General features: G+C 31.9%; 2 protein-coding genes and 1 long non-coding RNA gene across 4 annotated transcripts; 2 read left to right on the top strand and 1 right to left on the bottom strand.

Annotated features, from left to right (window-relative positions):
* Nucleotides 1-482: 482 nt before the first annotated feature.
* On the bottom strand, nt 483-1046 carry LOC115993254. The gene has a single exon (XM_031117454.1). The coding sequence runs from the start codon at nt 1044-1046 to the stop codon at nt 483-485; it is 564 nt and encodes a 187-aa protein (XP_030973314.1).
* A 2448-nt stretch (nt 1047-3494) lies between these two features.
* Nucleotides 3495-5770, top strand: LOC115983798. Of its 2 annotated transcripts, XM_031106920.1 has the most exons (3): nt 3495-3854; nt 3949-4033; nt 5528-5770. In XM_031106920.1, exons 1-3 carry the CDS (start codon nt 3597-3599, stop codon nt 5554-5556), a joined length of 372 nt encoding a protein of 123 aa, XP_030962780.1. In that variant the 5' UTR covers nt 3495-3596; the 3' UTR covers nt 5557-5770. The 2 variants fall into 2 exon arrangements, 1 of the variants encoding a protein (XP_030962780.1); XR_004090542.1 differs by having other exon boundaries at nt 3513-3813; nt 3949-5770.
* Nucleotides 5771-6094: 324 nt separating this feature from the next.
* Nucleotides 6095-8669, top strand: LOC115973857. Its single transcript, XR_004087826.1, has 2 exons — nt 6095-7458; nt 8191-8669. It is a non-coding gene; the product is annotated as an uncharacterized LOC115973857 (long non-coding RNA).
* The last annotated feature ends 17640 nt before the right edge of the window (nt 8670-26309 follow it).

The following is a 26309-nucleotide window of genomic DNA, read 5'->3' as shown; positions in this document are numbered from 1 at the left end:
CATTACCCTGGAAGGACAAGACTCGGTCCTTCCCGGGACAACAAAAATAATGTTTATTGTGCCAATGGGGAGTCTTGAAGAAGCATCTCCCTGAAGCTCCGAGCCTGTTTGGCTTCCCGACCATTGGAATGATGCAAGAGTTATTTCAACTTCCCTTCTCGGACTAGTTGGTCCAGATGGTCCCACAAGTTTCTGCAATTCTCAGTGGTATGTCTATAATCTTGATGATAATGGCAGTAAAGGCTCTGGTTGCGTCTCATAGGATCTCCTGCCATCTTGTTTGGCCATTTGGAGAACGGCTCATTCTTTATCTTCTCCAGTACCTGTTGCAGGGGCTCTCGAAACACAGCATTAACCACCTGGGTGTTGGTGGATCTTGACTGCCTAATAAAGTCTTTTTGAGGTCGGTTATTATTATATCGGTCCGACCTGAAACCCCTCCTTTCCTGAGGGATCACCTTAGCCTTTCTTTTCCCCTGCAGTTAATCTTCTTCTACTCTTCTGTATTTGTCAATCCGATCCATTAGTTGGCGTACACTAGTAAAGGGTTTACCAGTTAGAAATTTCCTCAAATCATGCTCTGTCGGAAGACCAGCCTTAAAAGTGCTAATGGCCACATCATCGTAATCTCCTTCTATTTCATTAAACATCTCCCAGCATCTATCTGAATAAGCCTTCAGAGTCTCACCCTCCCGCATGGACATAGATAATAAGGATCCCAAAGGCCGAGGAACCCTATTACAAGTAATAAAGCGAGCACCAAAAGCCCGAGTGAGTTTCTTAAAAGAGTCAATAGAGTTCACGTTTAGACCGTTGAACCACCTCATCGCCACTAGGCCTAAGCTAGCTGGAAAGACCTTACACATTAAGGCCTCATCTTTGAAGTGAATAGCCATCCTTTGACTGAAATGGCTAACATGTTCTACCGGGTCTGTTCGACCATTATAAATGGTGAATGTGGGTTGATGAAATCGCCGAGGAAGGCTCGCATCTTTTATGTTTCGTGTGAAGGGTGACTTAGAAACTTGACTCAGCGCCTTGTTCATGGCATCGTTCCCCAAGCCTTTGTAAGGCAGGCTTTTGTATCTACGTCTATGGTGATGCTCCTCTTCGTAGGAAAAGGTCTCGCTGGGCAGAGTTCTGGATCTCTGCCTATAACTAGCACCATCTATCTCTTCAGAGGACGGTTCGGAGCTGGGCGATGAACGTCTTCACCGAGCATGATGCAATTCCCTCCTCAACTCGTCGATTTCACGTTGCATGTCTCTGTCATTCTTCGCATGGGAAACATGGCTCTTCCCTCGAGATTGACTTTTATTGGTATGAGTTGTGTGCACACTTCCCTCACAGCCTCCTCTCTGTTCAAAGTTCCTATGCGAATTACTATGCTAAGAACCCCTTGATTCTGCTTGATGTAGGTTAACATCTACTTGGTGTGGTCCTACTGCTGCCTAGTGTGGACTTGCCTCCTCCATCGTGAACATTGTAATCGAATCTTTTTTAGAATAGATCAAGGTTTCCCACAGGCGGCGCCAATTTTAAGGACTGAAATTGGATTGGACCCAATATAGAATTGAGTTTTAGCCCAAGAAGTCCAAACAATAAATTTTTAGAGCGTGGATGAAAGAATTAGATCGTGGATGAAAGAATTAGATCTATTCAAGAAGAAAAAAGATAAAATTTATCATTTTTAGGCTATTAAATACAAATAGGATAAGAAAGTCTGTCCTCAGAGTAGCCTGAGGAGATGATATTATATTGTCTTGTTTATCAACAGAGTTACAAGAGTTCACAGTCTTATCGTAAAAATTGTGTGATTTTCTCTCCCTTTTTTAGTGCATTTTCTCATACTATATACTACAATCTTGGTATCATCCCTACCATACACGTGTGGGTTAGATTCTCGGAACTCCTTCCTGTTCCATCCAACGCCTCCCAGAACTATCGACTAGTAGCTGTAAGGCTGCTTGACCACTGTTTAAGCATCACCTCCACATTAATACGGCCAGAGAGTTGGTTGGGAGGCATTCAATGCGGAGGTAGCAGCTTTTTGAAGATATTTATTGCCCTTCTCCTTTCTTACCCCTCGTCTAATGTCCAACTCTTAGTTGTGATGTAACTTTGAAGTAAGTCCAAGATGATATGACACTCTTACTGACCTTGGACTCCTATTGCCGAGGTGGCTTTTCTCCTCGGACATTTGTAGGACTTATCTCATATTATCTCTACTTTTCTCTTTACTCCGTTCTCTTTATAATCTTATCTGGACATTCTTGGATTGACTAATGTCCTCAGATTGGGCCATAGGCCCAGTTAGTATAGCCTTAACAGTACCTCCTGACTAACTGGCCCCCACAAGCTTAATTTTGTTTTTAGTTTTACTGGTAATTTTTGTTGTTGAGCTTTTTTTTTTTTTTGGCTTGTATATTTTGTTTTAGCTTTTAGATCTATAAATTTTTTTATGGTCACTAAAATGAGGAAAATGCTAGAGTTGTAAGTTTTTTATAAATTACTTATGTAATAAGTGGTGTTGTGATTGATACAATATTATTTTCATATTGACTCATTGGCTATTGTTAATTCGACATTTTTAGTATATACCAATTATAATATATCATTTTAACAGTTATAAAAAAAAAATTATAAAAATATTTTTGGTTTTTAGATTTATTGCATTTCTTTATTGGCCGAATAAGGTTCACTTTATTGAAGCTATTTCTCTGGCCCACAATTTAACTGCTTGGACATCTTCATTTATTTTCGTTGGATCTATTCCCATTCGTCTCCGACATCTCTCCTTTTTGGTGCCAGGCAGGGATATGGGCTGGGAGGAAGGATAATTTGCCACTGATCAGTATGACTAATGGAACTTAAATACTAATCCACCTTATAATCTAAACAAACACAGGCTAACGATTTTAGAATTATTAACAATATGTACATAGGAATATTTTTGAATGAAGGATGGCTCTTCAACAACCAGTAAGTCCCAATAACTGTGAATCTTAGGCACCCACGGATCACTGTCTATTGGAATATCCTTTGTTGTGCTTTTGGAAAATCATAATTTGTGACACTTTTGTAGTAAAATTAATAATATCTTTAGCGTTTTTTTTAAAGTAACACCAGATATATGATATATTTTTTTTATAATTGTTAACCTGATCTGTTATAATTAAAGCAATATTAATTTATTCGGATGACCGTTGATATCATGATATGATGATCATCGCTTCAAGTCATATTCAGTGAAAATTCTTGTTTCTCCTGTCTCTTTGCAAAATAGAATCGATGATAAGTGGGGGAAGATGGTAGATAGGGCTGGTAACATGCATGTGAGAGGTTGGGTTGGACAAAAAGGCAAAGCCCAATTTCATTTTCGCTCTCATCAGCATTTCAGAATCACACGAGCCATCTAACCCGACTTCCTACGCTTTCTTTCTCAACCCTACTCTTCAGTCTTAGTCATGATTCATGACTAACCCCCCACAACTTTTCCATCTACTCTCTCTCTCTACTTTTGAGGACACAATTACCCTTGCACTCTCTTTTCTATTTTGCAAGGAAGGTTGTTGTTATGGTGCAAAGGCAAGCACATGCACACACCCTCAGCTATATTATGTGTCACCAGTGAGTCAAAGCTTTTCACGTGCCACAGGTTGCAGTTGCACATATACAGACTCACACGCTTTAGTTTCCTCAAGATATTTGTTTCTTATCTCTATAAAAACAAGGTTGGTCCTCACCGTAGAACACACCTCGATCGTATCGGTGGTCACTCAGAATCAGGGTATCACTGGCCTCAGGGACCAGGTGCTTACTACTTCTTCATCTACCTTGTTCAAACCAACTTTGTACTTTCCTTTCCCTTTATAGTTAAACAAATTGTTTTGCATTTCTTTGGCTTGATTTGGACCATGTCACTAACATGTTATTTACTGCTTTCAGAAGGTTTCTAAGGTGACAGTTCAACCAAGATCGAAGCGTGTTCAGATGGAGTATTGGTGTGTGGATCCATGCTATGCTTTGTCAAGTGAGTAGTCTTTTTGCGGATTAACCTTTGCTTCGTTGTCTGTTCGACCTTGAACATATTAACCAGTCAGTTAATTAACACTATAGTCAGGAAAACCCTAATCGAAATCACTTTTTGTTTTGTATTATTTATAGAAAGTGAACCAGTTTTTGGTTCCTACGCTTATGAATTTTCCCTATAGATGAAGTGAGTGTGATTAGTATCATCAGCTTACAACTTTTTGGGGTTCGAGCTGATAGCCCAATGGTACTGACACCTCTCTGGTGCAAGGTGTCTAGGGTTCGAATCCTTGATGATTAGCAGCATGACCAGAGTAAATAGTTCTGATATGCATGTATATGCGTGAGACTAAATATATGTATTTTATGTGTTACTGTTTCTTAGGTGATTAGACACGCTTTGTATGACTTACAGCTGCACTAGAAATTAGTAATATTGTAATTAAGGAATACAAGGGGTTTAATTACTTTGTTAATAATAATAGATAATTCATATTTCCAATGATTTCAATATTTAGGAACATACTTCTGTTATTGGATCAATCAAAATCATATATAGATTTTGATAAATGGGAGAATAAGCTGCTGATTCCCTTCTTGTAATCAGAACATTCAGATGTTTTTGGATATCCAGATTTGGCTGTGGTAGAATATCTATGGAAACAGTTTTAGGTTTCGATCCATATTAGTTGGAGGGTTATGGGTTAATATTAGTGATATGGTGCAAAGCAATCAAGGCAGTTTAAGGCAAGAAACTAGTAGCTCCATCATAGAATATTTATGGTTATCTAATCTATGGCACCTATATATAAATATATATATATATATATATGTATATATATATGTATATATATCATATGTACATAATTAATCGTTTTATCGACCATATTGTCTTATCTAATATATATTTTGTAGTAATAAATGAAGGGTTAACAAGTAGTAGGTATGGTAGATAAAAATGTGTGAACCGCATATTGAGTAGTAGGAAGGGTTGAAACCAATCACGTGTTAGTGATTTTACATGGGTCTATAGGATAGCAAACCATAAAAGAGAAAACCTAGGTACCTGCCCTAATTTAAAAGAGAAATCCTTTATTCTTTTTAGTACACAAAGTTTGGAGGAAGAGTGTCAATGAAGTTAGTTTATAGGCATTAATCCCAAGGCTTACCTAAATGATTTGTTAGTAAACTCTAGGCTTTAATTAGAGGAATTCATTTGTTGGCCTTGTGAACTTCTTTCTTATTTCTAAAAAGGTGTATAAGAGCAATAATGAGGAGTGTCTCTCTCTTCTCTTTTGTTCGTTTTACTAGGTTAAAACTTAATATCCATTCATCCAAAAAGACAAAAAGCATTGAGTACTTTCAAGACTTATCTTATTTGGTAGGTTGATTTTTCTAAAGGTCATATACATTCTCAGTGGTAAATAGAATACGATTACACATGCAAAATATATAAAATCTCACTCTCTGTCTCTTACATCAATATGTACAACAGAGAGAGACGAATGTGGTTTGACTAGGTAGCAGAACCTCTGGCTGGTAGTAAATGTGGAACTTCTATGTGGGTGGATACTAGCTCATAACCCACCAGAAGAGTTGAAGGACAGACCAGTTGACCGAACACACGAGTACACACACCTTCCCTCTTCCACCTAAGAAATAAATAGAGAGCAATATTATGTATAGTTGTATACCGTGCAACTAATTTTCATTAACTATTTAGAGTGGAAACTTTTAATTCAAACATTAGTTTCAAGTAGACCAACACTAATCATAACAGATCAGTTGTTAAAAAAATTATGAAAATTGTTATATATATATATATATGAAACTAGTTCTGATTAGTCCATTTAAGATTTCATAACTAACTTAACATTTTAGAACCAATGTTTAATTGTTGTAATAAACTTATTGATAACTAAAAGTTAGGTTTGTCGTGAATTTTAATTAGTTTAACTTATAAAATTTTTTATTGTTGAATAAAAAATTTAGAATTTAAATTATACCTATACAAAAAATTTATTGATATTTTAACTTGATGATAAAATTAATTTTTATAAAATGAACGTCATAGTTGAAATTAAACTTCCGCGTATTATAAAAGAAAGAATTTATTACAAATTACAAAAGGTTGGTATTTTTTTATTTTTAGAATCAAAAGTTAGGTCTATTATAGAAGAAGAATGAAAACGTATTTACTTTCGTGGTTATATATGGTCAACATGCTTAAATATCCACTACATTGCTTTTTAACTTTTTTTGATTGAGAACCATTACTAATTAAATTGAAAAAGGTGACCCTACATTAATGTTTGTGAACATTGATATACCCGTCACTCTAGTTTTTTAGTTCCCAACTTCTAGGGACCTTTGAAAAGTAGTTAAATACTTCATAGCTAGTGGACTGGACAATCTCCTTTAGATTCTAGGCTTTTCTAGCCTATACTTTTTGCAGTCTGGATACTCAATTATCAATGAATTCAAATTTGGCGGTATCTGTGCTCATGCTTCATACTTGTTTTTTTTTGAGGAGCAATGTTAAAGGAGGTATAAAAATACATAATTTTGTATTACAATTCATAGGAAGAGTTATAAGTAGTGGAAGTATGTCACTATATGGCCTACCATCATATATTCATCAATCAAAACTCATTACATAAAAAGTTACGGCACAAAATTGTGTATCTTTATATATCTATACCATTACTCTTTGTTTGAGAGATATTGTTATTTTAGGAGAACTTTTTGGTAAAGCAATGGTGATAAAGCTTGTTGCCCTTGCCAAACCCAAAAGTCATAAACGGACATAGGCCAAAATTAATTATTGTACATTGATTCAAGCTAGAAATACACATCTCAGCAGCAGCAACAACAACAAAAAAAAAAAAAAAGAAAAAGAAAAAGAAAGCAGCTAGAAATACGCACATCGAGGGGACCAATATCTTTACTTCTGTACGAGCACTGATCAATTCTTTAGTATTCTTTTTGGCCCATTAGATCGAGTTGTGAGTTCAAACCATCTTTGTTTATGTTTCAAAATTCATGGTATTACGTGTAATTTATCAATTTTAAAAAATATTGGTCATAGGATACCACATGTTAGTTTGCATTTGGATGAGCTATTTAGATTACTTATTTAGTTGAAAGTTTGTTTATACGTTCAGAATATGAAATTCTAAGAAATTGTACATAAATAGATTAAGCTAAAAAATTTTAGAATGTGATCAACCATATATACCTAGAATATTAAAGACTAGCCCGTGGTAAGGTGGAACTTACAACGAATGTGAGGTATGAGCAGAAGGGACTTTTCATTTGACAAGGATTTGCATGGAAACATCACAACTTTTGGTCCTTTTATATGTTTCATGGACCAGACTCAGAAATCATCACCAAGAAAGTCAAAACAAATTAAGACCCAATCAGGTTTGAATCTCTCTACATATATGACTTCTTATTTATTTATTTTTTGGTGTGGTAAGTATATATATATGTAAATTTATGTACCAACTTTTGCTAAAGAAGGTACCCGTAGGTCAAGGAGAAATAAATGGTCCTCTGTGTCAACAGTCTTTCCCTTTCTCAAAGACAAATTCTGTACAAAAGCTCTTATTAATTTCATAAACTCACATCCACATCAGTCAAGAGCATATTTGACACGGAGTAGTCTCATGAGTTGGTTTCCTTAAAAATGTTCTATAGACAGGTTACAAATATCTCTATAATTAAGAGAATAGAATGAGAATATATTTTTAAGAAATATTTCATATATTTAATTCTCCTATGAGTTTAAAGAAAAGGAGAATACTAATAAGTAGTAGAAAATGCTATTGCACTATGTTTCTTTCTAATTTTTTTTTTTTGGTAGTGGGATGAATATATATCTTTTAATAAAATAAAGTTAAAATATTGATTTTTTTTAAATTTTACTCATATATAATTTACAAAAAATAAAAAATAATAACAGTGAAGTTTATAATAGTAAAATTATTTATTAAACATTTTTCATTCTTTTTTTTTTTATAAACTTATACAGTTTTTTTTTTTAAAAAAATCATATTTCTTTACCTTCTATTTTATTTTTTTATAATCTATTCAGCTTATCTTATTACATTTTTCGATGAACTCCTAAACGTAGTGTTACTTGTATGCATATAGAACAAGGGTTCCACATGGCCAAAATCAGAGTTAAGACTTAAAGAAGGCAATAATTGAAGAAACCAGACTTTCATTGGTCCATCATGTTCTTCTCTTGCTCCATCTTCATCTTCACTCTTGCCCCAGCACAAGCTCTCAATTTGACTTCATACCATTTACTTTAGTATATCTTAACATCGATTACACCAAATCTCCCGGTAAGTTAATCTACCCACACCCCCATTCTTCGGTCACATGATCGGTCTTGAAGACAAGAGCTGCGAAGTCCCTTAACGTGTGTTTGGCTTCAATATTTCTTCTTTTTTTCGTCTCCTCCGCGTCTATTTTGTTTCACGAGAGGGAGAAGAAAGAAGAAGAAGAAAGAGAAGAAAAAGAAAAAAAAGTTGTTTGATAATTGATACATCTAACTTTAAATATCTTTTCTCCCAACTATTGAGTCATCAAAAAAAAAAAAAAAAAAAAAAAAAAAAAAAAAAAATCATGCTAATTAAAAGTTGTTAAATAGATAACATCATCAAAAAATTAAGTTAGTTATAACGCGTGTGTGAGTGAAGAAATCTATGATTGGCACCTTCCCGTTAAATTGTAATTCATGTAATCTAGCTATCAAAAGATGTTGTACAATTATAGTCCAATATGGTTTTCTAAATTTACAAAAAACACTAGGTCAGTCGAATAAGTTATAAACTAATTGATTTTGATAACATTCTCAGGGGGGAGAGAGAAAAAAAAAAAAAAAAAAAACTCTGTTTTTAAAAGGGAAAAAAAAATATTATGCACAAATAAAATGGAAATTTCCAGTATGTCTGAACCAATTTTTTTATAAACATGAGCTATTAAATCTTTGAATCTTTTAAATATTGTCCCGCTCTCTCAAGTTTGATGTACTGGGTAAATTAGGCACACTATCCGTAGCTAACAAAGAGAATCTTAATTGGAAAAGAACTAGTACCTTTCTTATATAAAAATGAATGATATAGAGAATTGGTATAATTTTTATTTTTTTTTGAAAGGTTAGTGAAAATCGGTATTAATTGTATATGACAAATCATAATAGTGGTACATAAACAATTAAAGAGGAGCCTTTATTAGGTCAAAGATTTAGTGAATTTAAAAGAAAAGAAAATTGACAAAGATAATGATGGGAAAGCAAATTTTGAACTAACACGAAGCTACGAATAGCACCAGTACTTCAAGTGTAATCAGTTTAAAAGGAAAGGGAATTATAAACTGAAAGGGAATTATAAAAGAAGAGATCCGTAAATGTTATAATCTACATATTATTTCATTAAGTAATACTAGAGCCACAAATTATTTTACAATATTTTTACAAAATGTTGATGTAACCATCCTCTTATTAGTTTTCATTTAGACCTACTATTAATATCTATTTTTTATTTATCAATAATTACTCATCACATCAGCAGTTTGTAAATTTTTTTATATTTCTAGCATTATTTTTATTTCATTATAGAAGTACAACTGAGACAAAGTTATAGGTTTTCAAAGATTTCATACGTTCACCCTTTTTTTTCTCTCTCTTTATTCCAAAGGATCTTAGAAATATATATGAAATCACAAACACATATAGAGAGGGGGGGGGGGGGGTTGGGAACCATCTTTATAGACGAAGTTTTGGCATGTGCATAGAGTGGCCTTACAAGTTTTAGATAAGCAAGGTTATTGTAATACTAGCAATGAGAACTAATATAAATTCAAACAACAAATATCTCAATAACTGTGCCACAAATAATTGGAGGCATGACTTCTGCCTTGTTCTACTCAAAAGTTCAAATGGATATCTTGTTCCATAAAAATCCTTACTATCACTCTAAAAAAAAGTCCCGGGGGTGTGATGTCGAATTCCATAAAATATATGAGTGTATCTTCTTCATCACCAATTGATTTTGAGATAAAGTGACATAAGTCAAAGTCTAAAAAATGGTATCATGGCCAAGGTCATGGGTTCGAGTTGCAGAAATGTTATCAAGGGTGTAATGTGGAATGTCATAAAAGATTTAAGTATGTCTTCCTTAGCACTAATTGATTTTGAGGAGGAGTAAGCCGAGTGACATAGTTCACGATTTGAAGATATAGAATGAGGTACATTTTTTCGGTGATGCATAGATCACACAACTTGTGAAAACCAAAATTCCAAAAAGAGACTAATTAAAAGCTTACTTAATAGTTTGCTATTTAACTTGTACTATTATTCCACTGTTAAAATTATGGTTAAATGATTATATTCATTATTTCTTAATAGCTAAAGTTTTTTTTTTTTAATAAGTAATTTAAATTCACTATTTCTTAATGGCTAAAGATTTTTTGTAAAATCAGTAATTTCACATGATATCAAAGTAAGAAATCTTGAATTCACTGTCTTCATTTTTCCTCTTATTTAAAATATCAAAAATTTCACGTGTTATGCCCTACTTGTTAAGGGGGAGAGTTTAGGCTCACATATGAAAAAAAGTAATAAAATTATGGTTAAATGATTAAATTTACTATTTTCTAATAATTTAAACTTTTTAGATAATCAGCAATTTAACATTTATAGATCATTAAACAATGACTAGATTTGTAACTATATATATGTTTAATGATGAATTTGCCGGTTCTTAACAATTGAACTTTTTTTTTTTCAAATGTTTCTAAAGCAAAAGTTAAAGTCTTAAGGATATATATTACCATGGCATCTTAACAAATGTTTTTGGGATAAGTAATAACTTATTTCAAGTAGCAGTAGCCAGTAGGATACCAATAATAAAAGAAAATAAAAGTTCAATAGGTACCAAAATTAATTGCATTAAAATTCAATTAATTTGTTCGAAACCAAAATGAATTAATAAAACATCTCTTTCTCTCCAAAAATATTAAATATGAATAATTAAACTCCTCTCTTCATCATTTATTTATTTATTTATTTTTACAAGCTTGGATAGCAAATTAAATGTTGTGGGCTAGTGGAGTAATATTAGGAATTTTGTCTAAAATAATGCTAGAGATACAAACTATTTTATAAAAAATTTTACAAACTGCTAATATAGTGAGTGATTATTGGTAAATGAAAAAGTGATATTAATGGTAGGTCTAAATGAAAACCAATAAGAGGTTTGTCACATCAACATTTTGTAAAAATTTTGTAAAATAGTTTGTAATTGTAGCATTACTCTTTTATCTAATGCAACTCATTTGTTTCAAATATCAAGTGAAAATTAAATTCTATTTCATTTTTTGTTGTTCCAAACAAATAAATTGGATTATAAAATAATTTTTTATTTTATAAATAAATAAATGTTGATTTCTTAATTCCATTTCCAAATCTAATTTATTTCATCTTAGTTAATTGAATTGAATTCGGATCCAAACTTCCACTCTTATAGAAAGTACTGTATATATTATAACAAGTAGAGACTAGAGACTTGTATGTATTGTATTTATATAAATTAACATACATCATCAGAATTGTAATAAATAAAGATTATAAAAAGTCAAAAATATAAAATGGTTAAATAAAAGTGATATGATATGTTTATTAAGACGCAAACATTTTTGTTTCAAAACCTAATTACTCTTCCAATTTGCATACATATATGTTCGAAAGGGAATTGACTATGTTTACCTAAGTTTGAATGATGAGTGCTAAAAGCAAGGAAATGGCCTCTAGGAGATGTTTGGCATGTCATTGAACTATACCAATTATGAAAAGTATAACTTGTATTAATTTTTTTCATTCTTGTAAGGTTTAGAAAATCGGTTCGAAATTAGACAAGATATAATATTTCTACAAGAAGAAAGCTTTCGATTTTTATTTTTCAAATTTGTATTCTGTCAAAAAATCTTTTACAGAGTAATTTATCATGTTTTCACATGTATATTTCTGGGAAAAACCTAGTTTTAAATTTTGCCCGCGTACTATTTCTTATCAAAATTGATTCTAACCTAAGGGGTGTTTAGTAAATCACAAAATCAGACCAACCAAGAACAACTTTACTAGTTTCTTTGCTTTTAATTAGTTTGGTAAATTCTTGGTTCAACAAACTAGTTCTTTCAAATAGATTCCCACCAAAATCAAAATTTTAAATTATTGTATTTTGAATTTGATTTTTAAATACATATTCCAATTAGAAATTAGTTTTCATGAGTTTGATTTTCATTCTAAACTGCACGTTAACTAAAACTTGTTCTGACTTGATTCTAGGAAAACTAAAACCTAATGTATTTTAGTTTGAATTGGTTTTATTTTTTATTCAACTAGTATTATAACTGAATAAATTTTGTGGTTTACCAAACACCTCTAAATCTAAATTAATTGGATGTAAAAAAAAAACCCAATTTAATTTTAAATTGATCGTTATTTTAGTTCAACTTATATTAAAACCAAATTAATTTTATGGTTTGCCAAACATCTCCTATAATGATATAAAAGGTAGGTTTTTTTTTTTTTTTTTTCCTTAAAAAATTGGAAATAATTTATATCGTATAAATCATGAGAAAATATCTCGCGCACCTGCTATATATATCATAGGTATCTAGATCCCACACACCTATAGGACCCACAAACTATGAAACACATTTTCGGCGGTGAAAAAAACAATTATGCGTGAATCATGTATCACTTACTCACTACAGTACAAATCTTATACCTTTTCCCATGAAAGGATAAAACTTATAAAAGTATTTCAAAGTCAAGTACAAGGTGCTTATTTTTTAAATCCAAGTTTCTCACTTCTTTATAATTAAGAACTGAGACGAAAAAATAGGTAGAAATAAATAAGTACAACAACAACTGGAGTTTAGCTATTCGTTCTTTATTTATTGTTTATTACAAGGAAGGTTGTTCAAGAGAGAAAGCACATGTACAATCTTTGTCACCCGTTAGTCAAACGTCCTCACGTGTAAAACGTAGCAGATGCACGCCATTGGACAGATTTCACACGCTTTAACTTTAACCCATTGAAGAACTTTTTTTTTTTTTTTTGGTCCCAGGACTCTTTAATCTTATCTCTCTTTCTTTTCTTTTTTGTTTTTTTTGCTTTTTTTGTTTTATTTGGGCTAAACTAATCTTATCTCTATAAAATCGCTTGGAAACTTAACTTAGCTGCATACCCTAGATGGGGTTGAGCTCAGTACTTTCTATCACAAGGGTACTTCTTTCTTTCTTTCTTTCTTCTTCTTCTTCTTTTTATTCTTTTCTCTATTAGTTTTTTTTTCCCATTTCTGGTTCTTATATTGAGCTTGTTTAGGGTGTTATAAAAGCTTACTCTTTGATTTTTTTATGTATGTTTTTTTCAGATGGAATATCTTAAGCGACCTATATACCATGAAATCAAAGATGGTACAACCATGTTGAATATATGATCGGATGGGGTGTATGTGTTTTGACCAACGAAATACGGGTGAGTGAATTCTATGATATGCTTGTCAAGTGAGCAGTCCTTTTGCGGATTATAACCTTTGTCTCATTGTCTGTTCGACCTTGAACCTATGGTTATGACTAGAGTCATAAACCCTAATCATAATTTCTTCACCTAATATGATCTTTAAAAAGAAAAAAACTTGGGGGGTATTGAAGCTATATCTGCGCAACAATACAAGTGTGTGTGTGCATATTTTATGTATTTTCATGGTAGGTTTAGTCTGTGTGTCATCAGGTAGGTGTAGAGGTGGTTAAAAGGATATGTAAGTTTGTGCTTGCCTTTGATTTGTGGATACAAATTTCCCTATGACTTCGAGGTCCATTGAAAGTAAGACCAACCTCTAATTTCAACCTAAGAGTTCTTATTTATGTCATCATCTTAATTAAAGTCTAGAAGTTTTGACTTTGATCAGTTAGGTTGAGTTGTGTTTCTATCGAGTGCCTACTACATGTTCAAGTCTTTGAAGATGTAGGTATATGAAGACATATTTTTATCTTAGAACCCATGTTTTACAAGGATCCATGGTTAAGAGAATTTGCATGATAATTAATTCTAAACCCCCATAAGCCATATTGTTCTATAATAGCATGCATGAACTAGTTAGATCTTTGATATATTCCACAGAAATTTATTGGTGTCATACGAAATTTTTCAATGAAAAAGAGACTAGAATTCTTGATTTCAAAGGTCCTTTTGCTGGAGATATCGCCTTCACTAGCTTAGATCGATAGAGCTAGCTCCAAAGAATTAAGATTGAGAAGTGTTGTGACTGGTGTGACTACACCAAAGCATCAGCTTTAAAGTTCATACAATTTTTTTGTAATAAATTTTTCCTAAATAAAAATTTATGGATGGAAAAAAGTGAGATGTGTACAAATTTAGATATGACTGTGTATATACAGGAAATGAGGTTTGACTGGGTAGTAGAACTTCTGGCACTTGATAGATGAAGGAAATCTTTTAATAAAAATATGTTTTTATAAAAATAATCCATTTTAGAGATAGCTTATTGGTTGCCATAAACAATCTATCACTTTGTTTCCTGAATTCTTGGATCTTAAAAAGGATAATACATATTATATAGATATATATCTTAAATATCAAAGCATGTCTGTACATGCATGTTACATAGAAGATCTTTCTCGATTCTTAGTCTATGCTTTATGCAATGTTCAACAATTAAGTACTGATATTATCATATCATTAATGAGTTCACGTTTGTAGTTTTTCCTTTTTCAAATCTTTAAGGCTGTTCGCTTCATATGATAAAAAGTTTCTTCTCCTTCTCTCCGACCGTAGAAGTGTAGCTAGGTGGTAGGCCACTGGCCACTACTGCATGAGGGGACCATAGACCCCCTACTGCAGTTATATTCTAGCTCTAGGTAGCCTCCATTTATTTCTCCATAAAGTTTTCTATCTTGGGCATGCGTGTCGTACCGTTTATCTAGTTAAAACTTTTTGATATTTTCATCAGAGATATCCATAATTCAAATTCTTCCATTAGACAATTTTAACTTTTATTTTTAAAAGAACAAAACTTAGGGCTAAGATAGGATATAATTAAATATATTAATGCTAACATAAGGTCCAGATGGATCTTTGGCCATATCATGCTAGAACATTAAATCATGTATGTAGGCATTCATAACCGAAGTGCTTGAAGGTTTAATTCTTAAAAGTGAAAATCACAATGGAAAATGCTAGAGTTATAAATTTTTTTACAATTTTGTTTTATAAATTGTTGATGTGGTGAGTAGTTATTGATAAGTAAAAAAATGATGTCAATGGTGGACCTAGATAAAAACTAGTAAAATTTTTTCACAGTAACAATTTGTAAAAATGTTATAAAATTGTTTGTAGTCGTAGTATTACTTAATTACTCAATGACAATTGAAAGCTTTTTCTCTTGGTGAAATTCTTGGCTCTACCTATTCGGGACAGCTTGCAGCTTAGGTTCAAACCCATAGGACAAGGTTCAAATGATTTATTGTAGCTAAAAAACAAAACAAAAAATTGAAAAAAGAGAGTTAATGATTGATATATAGGGCAAATTTTGCGGGAAAGAACAAGAGTAAAACAAGACAATATGGTACTTCATTATTGCAGATAAGAAAACTTTTCATATCTATATGAAATTGGTTGTTACCTATTTACCTCTGCTCTCAAAGAAAACCCATTTTTTTGTCATTTCTGGTGGTCCCCCATTGCCAAGCCGGGTTAAGTAAATTTTCTATGGTGTCCCTATTTTTAGTTTTTACATGTTGATTTGTGATAAGAATGGCAAAAAATGTGCTAAATAACTAATTAACTCATCTTGACATATAAAGAATCAGGTTTAAAATGAATGACAATACCGAAGTTTATCCCATTTGGTTGGTTATTAATGGGATTTAGTCTGTGAGAATTTGAGCTTCCAACTTATTCTATGAGTCAGGTTAACAATATTAGTTGCTTTTCATTGTTGTGATTTTTTTTTATAAGATAGAATTTCTACTCTAACTTAATCTAAGTGTATATGTGTGTGAAGCTCTCTCCTAAACACTTGAACTTCGTCCCTTACCCTCCACAAGTATTTATACTTGTAAAATGACTACCACACCAAGGGTGCATGGTGGTATTGTTGTGAATTTTTACTATAATAAGATTATTTCATGTCGTATATAAGCAAGTCAAATATATATTTCACTTACGTTTTACATATAAAGTTGGTTTTAGAAATATAAAAAAAATTCCCCCCAGATTTTAGGGTAGTTTACAAGAAGCATGTATATAGGACTTTCTATAATTAGATGCTTGCTTTACTAATCCAACCCCTATATATTAGCAGTCATTGACTCATTGATAAATACTCGATTTTTTTAAATCTTTCTCAAATAATTGATACTCGACATGGAAATTTTGGAAGCAACAAAAGCTGTTCTGATGATGTTACCTTTTCACAAAAAAGAAAATGACAACTAAGATTTCCTCAATGAACACAAAATAAAACTATCATTATTATACTTAAGATGAACCCTATTCAATCCTAAATTTTGAGGTCGAGTGGACAATGAATCTAAGGTATAAGCAAGGACTACTTATTTGACAAGTCTTCCCATGGAATTTAACACCTAAGAGTTCTCTTGGAATACAAATGGATATCAGCCAAATGTTTCGAGGTATGATTTCTCAAAAGCTAAACATCGATCTCCAAAGTAACTGCCCATGACCATTCTCGAGCTCAAGGTACTCTCTCTCTCTCTCTCTCTCTCTATAAATATATATATAGGATTTTTGTAGCAAAAAAAATAAAAAAGATAGTTTTTTTTGTCACAAATAATGAATTTTTAATAATATAAGAGTTCGGTTAATGGATACCTTTAAAATCTTTTTGGGTGCATCACATGTCAATGTCCATAAATTAGCAATTCCACAATAAAGACAACCAAAATTCAAAAACTCACTTTTTAAAAATACACCCTCTAGGGTGTCATATGGCGGTGTCCACAATGATATATGGGTTTCTTCCATTTTAAGTTAAATATAGTCAACTTCTCCCAACAAAAAAGGGCAATAGATATGAAATATATTTTATTTGGATTGTTATGTAACTATGGTATTGTAGTATATATAACACCAAAGGTTATTTAGCCTTCCATAACTTGGGGTTTTAGACAATTGCCTAAATTACCTAATACTGGAGTCAATTTCTATCTCACTCAAGGATTATTTGCATCTAAATCCAAAGCCTCATATTGTATATTGTCTTGGTGACATTCGGTTTTATGTCCTTGTATACGTTAGGGACATTTTTGTTACCAACAATAGGTCCCATTGTATTCAAACTCGTAAAAGTTGATTTCAAAATTTGCTCTCTAGGATCTTGAAGCCATTCACTGCTTTCTTTTCGTATCGAGGCTGCTTCCGCAATTTGGGTCTTAATCTTTCTCAAAAACAGTACATCTCGGACCTCTTAAGAAACTTGGTGTTGCGAATTCTATGGCTGTTCAAAATCCAATTTCAACGTCCAACAAGCTTTCAAAACATGCTGGTAAAACCTTTTTCAATCCCTTATTTTATCACCAAATTGTTGGTGCTCTTAATATTTTACTCTCACAAGGCTTGAAATAGTTTTTGTCATAAGCAAAGTTTGTCCGTTTATGCATAATTCATCTGAAACACACTAGACTGCTGTCAAAACATATCTTACGCTACCTGAAGACACTAGTAACTATGGTCTCTCTTTCTCAAATCATTCTTCTATGCATCTTCAGAAATTTTCAAATGCAGATTGAGCTGAGTGTGTTGATGATTAGAGATCCTATAGTGGTTTTGCAAGATTTCTTGGCCACAATCTTATTTCTTGGTCCTTTTAAAAGCAACGAACAGTGGCTCATTCCTCCACTAAATCCAAATAAAAGCCCTTGCTAATGCTGTAGCCGAAAGAACCTGGGGTCTCATTTCCCGTAGTTCTTCTCAGGTGTGATAATATTGGATTTATATCTCACTATTAATTTGGTCTTTCATGTACGATCTAAACATGTAGATTTTTTTTTTTTTTTCATTTTTTATTATGACAAATTTCCCTGCAAAGATCTTAAAGGACGTTTCATTTCTATGAAAGACCATATTGCTAATATTATGAACAAATTCCTCTCCTCTAGTCATCTTATCTTCTTCCGTGATAATGTGAATCTCTTCTCAATTACAATTACTCCCGCAACCTCAAGTTAAGACGAGAGATTACATTCATTTCTATTCTAACTATCTCTAATCATCTTTATATTTTCCAAATATGGACAGTAAAAAGAGACAATGTAATCTAATGGTAAATTATCAAAAGAAACCTAAAAAAAAAATGAGGTTGTAAGTTTTGTAACGTTAATAAGAATAAATATAACTTAAACCATCTAAGAGCTTTATTACTTGAAAAATTATTGTGTACTCCCGAAGTACTATAAATACGTACTCCCCCTCTCTCACATGAATGGTGGGTCCAACTAATTAAATTTATAGTGGGACCCACTATTCATGTGAGAGGGGGAAGTACGCATTTATGGTATTCCTGAAGTACCTAATAATTTTCTTTTATTACTCAATGACATTGCATGAAGTTATAATGATGACATTTAGGGTTGGAATCCAACTCCTTCGCTTAGATGTACTAGAAAAATATAACTTTAACCTAATTCATATTAAGAAAACAACAGGTCATATGTTTAATATGAGAAGAGATGGATAAAAGGAAAATATGAGCTGTCTTAATTTTAGTCAACCTCCTAGAATTAGTACGAAATAAAGACCCATAATCAACGCCTAATATCTTGTCAATTTAATGTCATTATTATGGTGTAATAGACTATTTGGCAAACAATGTGGGTTTAGGCTTAGATACTTCCGGAGTATCATAAATGTGTACTCCCCCCTCTTACATGAATGGTGGGTCCCACCATAAATTTAATTAGTGAGACACATCATTCATGTGAGAGGGAGAGTACTCATTTATGGTATTTCGAGAGTACACAATAATTTCCCTAGTTATTTGGAAAATATTAACACTCACTTTTGTGGTTATTATTTAACATGGGACTCAATAATAAATTAAACACACCCCTTACATGTGAATACTCCAACATTTTATAAAAATAAAATAATAAAAATAAACTATATCAAATGAACACTAGCGGTCTATCTAGTATAGTTCATGAGGTGACTTATTTTATAAATCAACTTATGTAAAGCTTTATAAATGCTAATTTTTTTTCTAAGGGAAATTGTATTTTATTTTTTATTCAACTTATTTTAAAAAATAAATAAATGAATGAAAATAATTTATCCTGAACACATATTAAGAATGTTTATTTATTTTATATGTGCAGTTGTAATTTGAGTTTTGACTAGTGTTATGAACGTGTGATGCATGGCTTAATCAAGAAACATATCATATTATATACTATATAATATAAATTTCTTTGAATGAATACTATATAATAAAAGTTGAGTTTTAGAAATCATATTATGTCCATGCAATACACTGATCATAACATTCATAATAAAATTAATATTATATAATCTCATGTCCAAAATCATATACTATTTAATGAAATATGTGTCCTCCACTTTGTGATTATGGCAAATGGGCACCCCTTCTGATGAGATCCAGTGCATTAGTATTGGTATAATCGCACTTATTTTTTATAATTTGTTTTTTCATTCTTTTCTCTTTATCTCATGTGGCATATTGTAAGTATATTAAAAGTTAAAATAAATTTAAAAGAAGCTTTAATTCTTTATTTTAAATATTTATATTTATATTTTATTTTAAGATTTGGCTTTAAACGTGGAAACCCATTAAAAACAGAAAAGTGTGTTGAGAAAAACATTAGCCTTATGGTTTCAAATAAGTCTTTATTTTTACCCCAAAAAAAAGTTTTTAATAAAGGATAAACATTTGGGTAAGGACTTTTTTAGTTTTTTATAGTGGAAAAACTGTGTCACAAAAAGTGTAAAAAGTCTAGCATAATATACGGTGTGTATGATTTTATGCGGTTGTTAAGTTGATTCAAAAACAATCTCCAAGATTTTGTGGGTGATCGTGATCTCTGGGGTTTCAGAGAAATTTGTCAAAACTAGAATAACCAAGAAAAAGCACTAAAAGCAAAGTGCTCTATGACGTCCTATTGACCGAAATGGAAGGACGACGTCTCATCATGGATATGGAAGAAGACAAATTTCTCTGACAGACTTCTCAAACCCTAATTACCAATCCCTATACATTACTGAATATCTCTCTCTCTCTGTGCCAAGTTTAGGTGGTGTTTGTAGGGGTCTATCCCATGTGAGGGGAAAATACATGCAACGAAGCATGTATTTTCTCCAAGTTTAGCTAGGGACAAAATATTTTTCCATCAATGATCTATTCTATGTGGTGCACCATCAAATAAACAGATCGTAAAAAGCATGCTTGGAATATGTAGCTGATTGATCCACTGAAATAATCAATTATCTAGCCATAATAGTAAAGGTAGTTAGTCTTCCCAGTTCCCAACATCTCTATGACAGCATGCAATTACAAAACTGATGAGACTGTACAACGATTATCGTTTCACACATGCATCTTCAGATCTTCTCATGAATTGAAATTAAGTTCTTCAAACTTTCTAAAAAAAAAATTTATTTCTTTTCTTTTCTGTTTGGATGCCAAAAATAATTTACTGATTAAGTTAGTTAATTTCTCTGCATGTTCATCATTATTTTTGTAATAAGTGATACAAAAATACAGCAAAATAATTAGTACTCAAGGTATAAAACTTTCACTTTTATTAAGTGTGAGAAAAATAATTGATTATATCAATGGTGTATATTCATATTAATATTAAAATTATGTTCTCAATTATAAATGAACTTGTAAAACAAATAGAATAGAATGTACTCTCAATTAGCAAACTTCTCAAATAGTAAATAATGTGTATATCCATATAACTATTAAACTTATGTTCTCAATTATAAATGAAATTGTAAGACAAATAGAATGTACTCTCAATTAACTAACTTCTCAAGTAATAAATAATGTGTCCACACATTCATATTTCTTTCTTCTTATTATTCTTTTCTTATTCAAAAAAAAAAAAAAAAAAAAAAAAAGATGGTGGGGGCCGGGTTCCATGGACAAGGTTTTTGGAGGAGAAAATTCACTTTGGATTGAAACATGCGGTGCACCTGTGGTTCAAGGGCTGTACTTTCACCAAAAAGTCAAAAACTCTACTTTGTTGCAGGAGAGGCACAATATTTAGCTGAATAAACTTAATTATATAGTGTCACCTACTTTTTCTGCAAGTCGGTTTAAATCCATAAACGGCATTAGCACACAGTCTTGAAAAGTTCATCCTTAATTTGCCATGACATTGAAGAAACGAAAACGATAGCAAAAATATGTTTTATGATGACTACCCACTTAATTAACCAACTAGAAGATACACAATTTATTGAGCAAAGTTTTTATGCAGCCTGGGTTACGTTGCAAGAATATTTTTTATACAAACTCTGGGGATCGTTCGATTGATAGGCCCATAAGATCCAGAGTTGGTTGAGGATTGTTGGGCCAGTGGCCCATCCGAGGCCGTATATCCGTCCGAGGACATCATGCTCCTCGGCAGTACTCGTCCGAGGACGATCGAGTCCGAGGACGATCAGGACGTGGTCTCGCCGCGATCAGATCTCAGAATTAGGTAATCTCAAAGGGTAGAGTAGCCGACTAAAGATGAAAGAGATAAGACAAACAAATATCTGAAACTACAGCTGCCTCCACATTAATGACCTCTCAACCAACTCTCTGGCCGCATTAATGTGGAGGTGATACCTGAACAGTAAGGAAGCAGCCTTACAGCTGCCCATAGGAAGTTCCAGGAGGTGCCAGATGGGACAGAAAGAAATCCCCCGGACACAACCTACACGTGTTCGACGAGGATGGAGCGCAAAGGGGGGTATATAAACTAAAAGAAGAACATGAAGAAGGGGATCGGAAAAGAAGGAAAGAAAAAAGAACAGACATAAACTGGAGAGAAGGAAGTAAGAGGAGGGAGAGAAAAGTTGCACTAGGGACTTAAGAAAAACGTTCATTATACCAACTGAAAAAAAACAAACCTTGTACGGGCTTGAGAGAAAATCTTGGAGGTAGATACCACAGTTAACCTAGTTCTTTACACCCACGCTCTACAAATCATATTGTCTGGGCCTTTTACGTACGAACCCAATACTGTTTAGGTTCGTCACTAAATCGTGTCCTTACACAAACCAATATGTGACAGTTAAAAAAATTATTCATATGTAATTGTGTATTATATAATTGAGTCATGTGACTCATTAAAAATGTCTCTTGACTATTTGTCTGGAATGGATAATAACTTTATTTCTCTCTGCATAGGAATGCAGGAAATGCCAATCAAATCTCAACCTATAAGTCATTGGCATGATCATATAAATACTGTAAGCGGTGAACATAAGATTAGGAATTTTTGTCATAGAAGTTTTGGTAACATATTTGGTACGAGAAAGTGAATTTTAAAAGGTGAGGATTTTGTAGAAAAAGTCTAGGTTACAAAATTTTTCACAATTTTTTACTACAACTGTAACATGGCAATATGATTAGTGAAGAAAAAATGATAGGTTTATATATAAGTGGTGGTACTCATAGTCTACCACGTCAAAATTGTGGCAAAAAAATTATGAAATAATTTGTGGTCTTAGAATTACTCGATTTTGTATGTCTTGAAATAAAATATTATAAAATAAAATCAAGATTTTAAAGAACAGTACATATGACTAGTTTTAATTTTTTTTGGTTTGGCAACTTTTCTTTTTCAAAAAATAATTCAAAATGATTCAAGATAAATATCCTTTAAAAATTAGTTTTAACTTTAGTTACGTTTTTTCAACTATATATGTATTCCCTACAAACTCAAGTTTTTAAAGTTCTGCTGTTTTTGCATGCATATTCCCACCAAAATCTGGTTATAAATTTGTAATGTTGACATACATGTTTGTTAAAATTGGTTATGATATGATTCTAGATAAATTTAATGTAAAATAAGTAAATTTCAAAATTTACTGGTTTTTTTTTTTTCCCAGTTTGTATCAGAACTAAACCAGTCCTATAATTTACCAAAAACCACCTTAGATATAAAAAACCAATGCTTTCTATGAAAATTTAACCTCTTCGTAAAGGAATTCTTTCTATTTCCTTTTGGAGAGGAGCTGATGACTTCTAAATTTTAAACATTCCTCATAATAATTATGTTATATTAATATGTGTGTATGAATTATGATGCAAAAATTAATTAAAATTTTATATATAAATTAGAGATAATATTTTACTAATTACTTGACAATAAAATTGAAAGTAAAAATAAAATAAAAATACTGTCTTAAGTTAAATGACGAAGGACATCATATAAACAATTTTTTTTTTTTTTCAAAAGTAGAAATTATAGTAGATTATTAATATAATTTAAAATAAATATCCAAAATTATTTTTAAATTTCTCTAAAATTTTAATAAAACTTTAATAATAAAGTTTTACCTATAATAAACTATATTAATAGTTAGTGATTCGCACAACGAAATCACAGTGTATGATGTAAGGTAACATGTGCATATGTTATTTAGTAAACTACATGTTTTTTTTCCTCCTCAACTAAATTTTAAAAATACATTTTTATAATATGTTACATTTATATGATTACACTGAGCATTACATGTTAAACCTAACTCCTAATATATAATAGTAAGTGCTTATGATGATGTGATGCCACGTATATGTAAGCATTCCTCTTTTCCCCCTCTTAATTGTGTTATTTTGGACTGACAGATGGCATTATGATTATTATTAACTAAGTCCTTTATAAATCATGTATATTATTATTATTTGTTTCACTTATTTTAATTTGGACAATTGCAATTCAGTGTTGTTCTTCATTTCTCTGCACTTCTCTTTTCCTGTCATTGTTGGATTTAAAAGAAGAAATAAAGCTATCAACTCCCTTTATTGAAGAACCTCTATTCCAGTGGCTACAGCAACGATTTGACAAAGGATACATGTTCAGCGCATATGGAAATGAAACTATGAGATGTTTTGTTTATATTTGTGATCTTTCTAATTCTTTGAATTTGGTTTGTAATGTTTAATTAGAAGTGGTAGTAATTCTTATCATTGATACGAGATTTTGATTATTATTTCCTATATTTTCACTTTTTGTTCATGTGAATGCACGTTTGTTAATTTCAAATTCTAGCAAACTCTTAGGAGAAAGGAGAAGCATGAGCATGTTGCCACTGCTTGAGAATTTGTCCGAGAGCATCATGTGTGCAATGACCATAGTGCCTGCATGGATAGCCAATGTGAAGTTATAGCTATAGTGAGCTTATTTTCAACATAGGAAAACAAATTTACTGCCTCATGACTCGATGGAATTCAGAAACCATTAAGAACTGACACATTACCAAGCTTTAATAAAACCAAGTTTTAACAAATATTTCGTAAAACTAATTCACACAGGTTCATACTTATAGATTTAGGTTTACATGGAATTTTACTTCAGTTAACTTAGCCTTGTATATACATATAGTGAATGCGGTTTTATAGCCTTAAAATCAGCTGCAATAATACAACATGATCATGTCAATTATATTGACTGCGACTTGGATTTCTAAAGTACGCAATCATATCGTCAATTAACCAGCATTATCCAACTACCAGCCAATGGCGAAGATAACGATAACTTTAGTTTTTCTTGGTTCTTAATTTTCGAAACATATATATTGCTGTCTGGCCAAACTGAGTCATGATCATGGGTGATTGAGAGTTTTTGGATTACCTTATCCGATAATTAGATGTAGAATTTCATGGCACATATGGTAGCCAATGAAATTAGTGTGTCAACTAATCCAAAGGGGTATGTAAATGTAACACAATTGACTGAAAAAGCATATTTCGTAAAACAAAGTCAGGGACGAAATTGCCTTAGGGCTAAGGGGGGCCATGGCGCCCCCCCCCCCCCCCCCCCTCTCCAACTAATCCAAAGGGGTATGTAAATGTAACACAATTGACTGATAAAGCATATTTCATAAAGCAAAGTCAGGGACGGAATTGCCTTCAGGCTAAGGGGGCCCATGGCAACCCCCCCCCCCCCCCCCCCCCCCAAACTCTGAAAAAAAATCTCATTGTATATATGTTTACACACAAATTTTACTTTTAGCTCTAAAATTTATACACTTGGCCACCCCTCTCCCAAAAAATTGAGAAGCTGATCCATAAATCTCAAAAATGAACAAGAAAAATCTTAAAAAAAAAATCCAGATAATAAGAAAATTTTTTGGACAAATCATAAATCCAATCAACAAATCAATTACAAATCTTAGCAAAACAAATTACAAAAACCCAATAACTTTTATCCAATTTCTCCCTCTTATTTGAGGGCTCTATGCCCCTCTCAAATGACTTCATCCCATAGTCACAGAAACAACTCCTATATCACTGATCTTTCCATCTACACACCAGTTAATCACCAACAACTTGGATTAGTTGGTATCTTTAACTCAACCAATGGAAAAAATTTATCTATTTTTTGAATGGTAGATTTTTTTTTTTTTTTTTAATGTTCTATTAACTTTGGAACACACTTGGCATGTATGCATAAATGATAATACACGTGTGAAACAACAATTTATTGTTTTGTGCCTTACCTAAATTACCACCAAAGTATGTGTGTGATTAGTCTATTGGTAATAAACTTTGTGCCTTAACTTAATTAATGTAATGATGGGAAAAACTTTATTATTTACTTAGTTAAAGACTCAAAGTTAGCGTCCATTATCATGTGATTATTTAATAGATCTCTTTTAACCTTTTTTTATACTATTTTTTCAAACTTGCAAGTTTTCAATGGAAAAAAATTTCGACCTTACCAAGATAACAATAATTGTCTCACCCTTTTTTTCGCTGAATATTAATGTATGATATTTATTAATCATTATTTTAGCTGTTTTATAAATATAATATTTGACATGGATTTGAACTTTTAACTATAGTTTTTTGTAATTTTTGTTAGAATCTTTTTACCATATATATAGCATTATGAAGTTATTAGTTATAGAATTATGTGAAAAGAGTAAATATTTAAAAAAAAAAAATTTATAATGTCAATAGAATAAAGAATCATACTA

The sequence above is a fragment of the Quercus lobata genome, chromosome 1 (assembly GCF_001633185.2).
Source record: "Quercus lobata isolate SW786 chromosome 1, ValleyOak3.0 Primary Assembly, whole genome shotgun sequence".
In the NCBI taxonomy this organism is placed as follows: domain Eukaryota; kingdom Viridiplantae; phylum Streptophyta; class Magnoliopsida; order Fagales; family Fagaceae; genus Quercus; species Quercus lobata.
This window is presented reverse-complemented; position numbering and strand designations above follow the sequence as displayed.

Bases quoted from the DNA above. Each gene is read 5' to 3' on its own strand.
- LOC115993254 (XM_031117454.1), bottom strand. From the start codon at position 1,046: ATGAACAAGGCGCTGAGTCAAGTTTCTAAGTCACCCTTCACACGAAAC.
- LOC115983798 (XM_031106920.1), top strand. From the start codon at position 3,597: ATGCACACACCCTCAGCTATATTATGTGTCACCAGTGAGTCAAAGCTT. The intron at 3,855-3,948 runs GTACTTTCCTTT...TACTGCTTTCAG, and splicing joins ACCTTGTTCAAACCAACTTT to AAGGTTTCTAAGGTGACAGT. The intron at 4,034-5,527 runs GTGAGTAGTCTT...TATGTACAACAG, and splicing joins TCCATGCTATGCTTTGTCAA to AGAGAGACGAATGTGGTTTG.